Raw genomic sequence first — 3,266 nt, 5'->3', positions numbered from 1 at the left:
CAGCTTCATATAAGTGATCTATCTATTATATGAGAAATACAGTAGCAATAAAATAAAAAACACTTAGTAAGCAAAATAATAGTTTTTTTTTTGCAATGTGACATCCGTCCTAGCCTAGTCTATATGAAAGAAAAATACAAACATGAGTGCTGCAAATAACTTTTCTGAGACCCAAATCTTTATGATACAGACCATCATGAATGTCTTTTCTTGGCAAAAGATTTCAAGTAGTTAGAGCATATGTTGATGTTCATTAAAAACCTCTCATTTATTACATTTTTTTTGAATTTTGTTATTCATGTTTGTTTGGATTTTGACTATCTTTGCCACATATTGCTACAGTATTATGCCATATTTGTCTTATATGAGGTCAAATTATTAGCCACACTTAAGCTTGCCTTAAAGAATTATGCCAAACTTTTTCTATCTATGACATGTGGGACTTACTGTTAATAAAAGAAACTCTTGCTTTAGTTGTGGCAAGAACCAAACATACATCTAACTTGGTAGAACTTGTCTAAGTCGATATGTGACAAACAGTGGCAAATTGTAGCTTGGAAACAAACCACCCCGAAGTTTGAGTTTGGGAGCATAAAATTCCATGTCATTTATACTTTTCATCCTTTACTTTTAATCGTGTTTAGCGTTTCGGGCTTTATCATCAATTTTACTTAGACAAATTTTGTTATCGACCGACTAATAGATGCGATCCACTCAACTACCACAAGCGTCTGCCACGTGACCTTATGGTGGTGAAAGATAAAGAAATCCATTGATATTTTCTAAGTCTCTTATCAAGTTGCCTTTGTCCTTGCAATTTTCATTTGTTCCCCTCTGCTCGGACAAGTACCTTTGGCTCTCGGGTGTAGGTGCACTAGGGAAAAATAATAATTTTGAAAAATTCAAAAAAATATCAAATTCTTGGGAAACGAACTTAACCTTCAGTTGTATTTGTCTATATAATAAAAATAGCCAAGGAATGACTTTCATGCTATTTTGGGTGGAAAAAGTCAACACTATATTCCTCGATCAATCGAATTTGGAGATTCTCACATGTTTCATTCAGCCAAAGCAGAATAACATTTCTGAATTCTCAATTCTAACTGGGATTTTTTTTTATCTTCCCAAAAGGCAGACATTTGTTAAGAGGAAAATGGAAGACAAATATGGATTTTTCTGAATTCTTCCCAAAATGGAAGACATTCCGTCAAGTTACAAACACAGCTTTCTGAATTTTTCAGAACACTGAGTAGAAACGAACATCTTGGATTTTTCAATAGAAAATGTGGCCAAGAGAAATACAGAATCACATGTTTTATTCAGGCAAAGCCGCAGATCATCCCCATTTCCATTAACGAAACATCTAATCTTCACCAGTGCGCAGGAATCGATACGACACACACACACTCTAGCAGATGAGATCAAAAGACACACACTCCATTACTCGTCACAGGAAACTCGCTCCCACTCACACTCTGCTTCGATTCGACGCGCACACCATCCATCTCAGCTCAGGCGACCTGGACCTGGATGGTCTTGGGCTTCTTGGGCTCGGGCGGCGGCAGCTTCTCGACGGTGACGGTCAGCACGCCATCGCGGCACACGGCGGAGATCTTCTCCATGTCGGCGTTCTCGGGCAGCACGAACTTGCGCATCAGCTTGCCCATGCGGCGCTCCATCCGCAGGTACTTGGCGTCCTCCTTCTCCTCCCTCCTCCGCTCGCCGCTGATCACCAGCACCCGCTCGTCCTCCACCTGCACCTGGATGTCGCTGGAACCCAGCCCCGGCATGTCCACCACGAACGCGTACGCGCCCGGCAGCTCCTTCACGTCGGCGGGGGTGGCCGCCATGGCGCGCGCGTCCCGGACGTAGGCACGCGTCGGGCCCTGCTTCTCGCCGGCGGCGAGGCCGGACTCGCCGTCTGGGATGTCCAGCAGGTGCTGCAGCGCCGTCATCATCGGGTTCTCCAAGCCGAACACCATGCCCGCCATTCTCGCTCGCGGATGTCGAGCTCGATCGATCTCCTCGGGTTGGACTGCGTTGGATTGCTTGTTGAATTTTGTGGAATGCTTTGGTGGGGATGCGATGGCGAGGAGGAGGGAGTTTATGTAGGTCGCCGGAGGCGGGGAGTCTGGAAGGTGATGGAAACTTCTGAAAGGTGGTGAACGAGCGCGGAGCAGTGGGGAGTCCTTCGGGCACCGATGGAGAAAGTTCTAGATCGACTTTCCGAATTGGCGGTGCGGTAGCTTTGGGCCCACATGTCATTCGGGGCAGCAGAGAGATATATTTTTTTCTATAGGATACGCAAAGAGAGATTTTCTTTTTGAAAAAGGAAAAACGCATGCCGAGATCTTCTTTTAGGGATACGTGCAATACGGAGGGAGTCCCTAGCCAAATATGTTGACCCTCAGCGCCGCCGCCGCCAAGAGAACCAGCTCTTTCGGTGCCGGCGACTCCCCTCCGCTAGCAACCTTTTGGTCGTCGGTGGTGACGGGTCACCGGATCCCATGTATGCGGATCATTTTAGTTGTAGGTTCTAGTACCCTAATAACTTAGGTTTTTAGATCGTTCGACATATTGGCTTCGGCGGCCGCGGCGGTGATGCTAAATAAAAAAGCTTCGGATTCTTCTCCGGTGAGGCGGTCGTCTCTATAATCGGTGATGTATTTGGAAACCAGTCCGTTCAAGAGGAGATGTCGTGACGGTGGCGGCATCCTTATGATGAACTTGTGTCCTCGGATTCCGCCGTTGTGACGGCCTATGTGTTAGAATAAATCCGAGGCATACCGTCGATCATCTGAGGACCGAGCAAATCACACGAGCACGACACCGAGTTTTGTTAACGAGGTTCACCGATATGACTACAACCCCGGGGCCTGACTATGGGAGCTCCTTCCCATGACACCGCTACAATACCGCACCCGGTCGTCCTGGACGCTGACACATGTCGTCGGCTTTCACTGCGTTCATGTGCTATTATGTTGGCACATGTTACATCGTGCGTCTATCCCCTCATTATATAAGAGGCCTAGGGGTACATAACACGACTCCTACCTTGTCTACACACAGTCCAAATCTAGGTCCAACTGTAACCTACCTTGTACAAATAATATTCCACACAACTCTAACAAACTCCACCTTGGCGAATATTCTTAACCACCTTGGATTCATCCATGCGTCGAACCTTCATTTACATCGGACTTGAGATAGCCATGAACACCACTGCTGCTCCCTGACTCCATGTGACTCCATCTGCAACTATAGCC

The 3,266-nt window shown here is 46.2% G+C and overlaps 1 protein-coding gene across 1 annotated transcript; it reads right to left on the bottom strand.

Annotated features, from left to right (window-relative positions):
- Positions 1 to 1,299: 1,299 nt before the first annotated feature.
- On the bottom strand, positions 1,300 to 2,106 carry LOC119280961 (17.5 kDa class II heat shock protein-like). The gene has a single exon (XM_037561630.1). The coding sequence runs from the start codon at positions 1,989 to 1,991 to the stop codon at positions 1,512 to 1,514; it is 480 nt and encodes a 159-aa protein (XP_037417527.1). The 5' UTR covers positions 1,992 to 2,106; the 3' UTR covers positions 1,300 to 1,511.
- Positions 2,107 to 3,266: the final 1,160 nt, after the last annotated feature.

The sequence above is a fragment of the Triticum dicoccoides genome, chromosome 3B (assembly GCF_002162155.2).
Source record: "Triticum dicoccoides isolate Atlit2015 ecotype Zavitan chromosome 3B, WEW_v2.0, whole genome shotgun sequence".
NCBI lineage: Eukaryota > Viridiplantae > Streptophyta > Magnoliopsida > Poales > Poaceae > Triticum > Triticum dicoccoides.
This window is presented reverse-complemented; position numbering and strand designations above follow the sequence as displayed.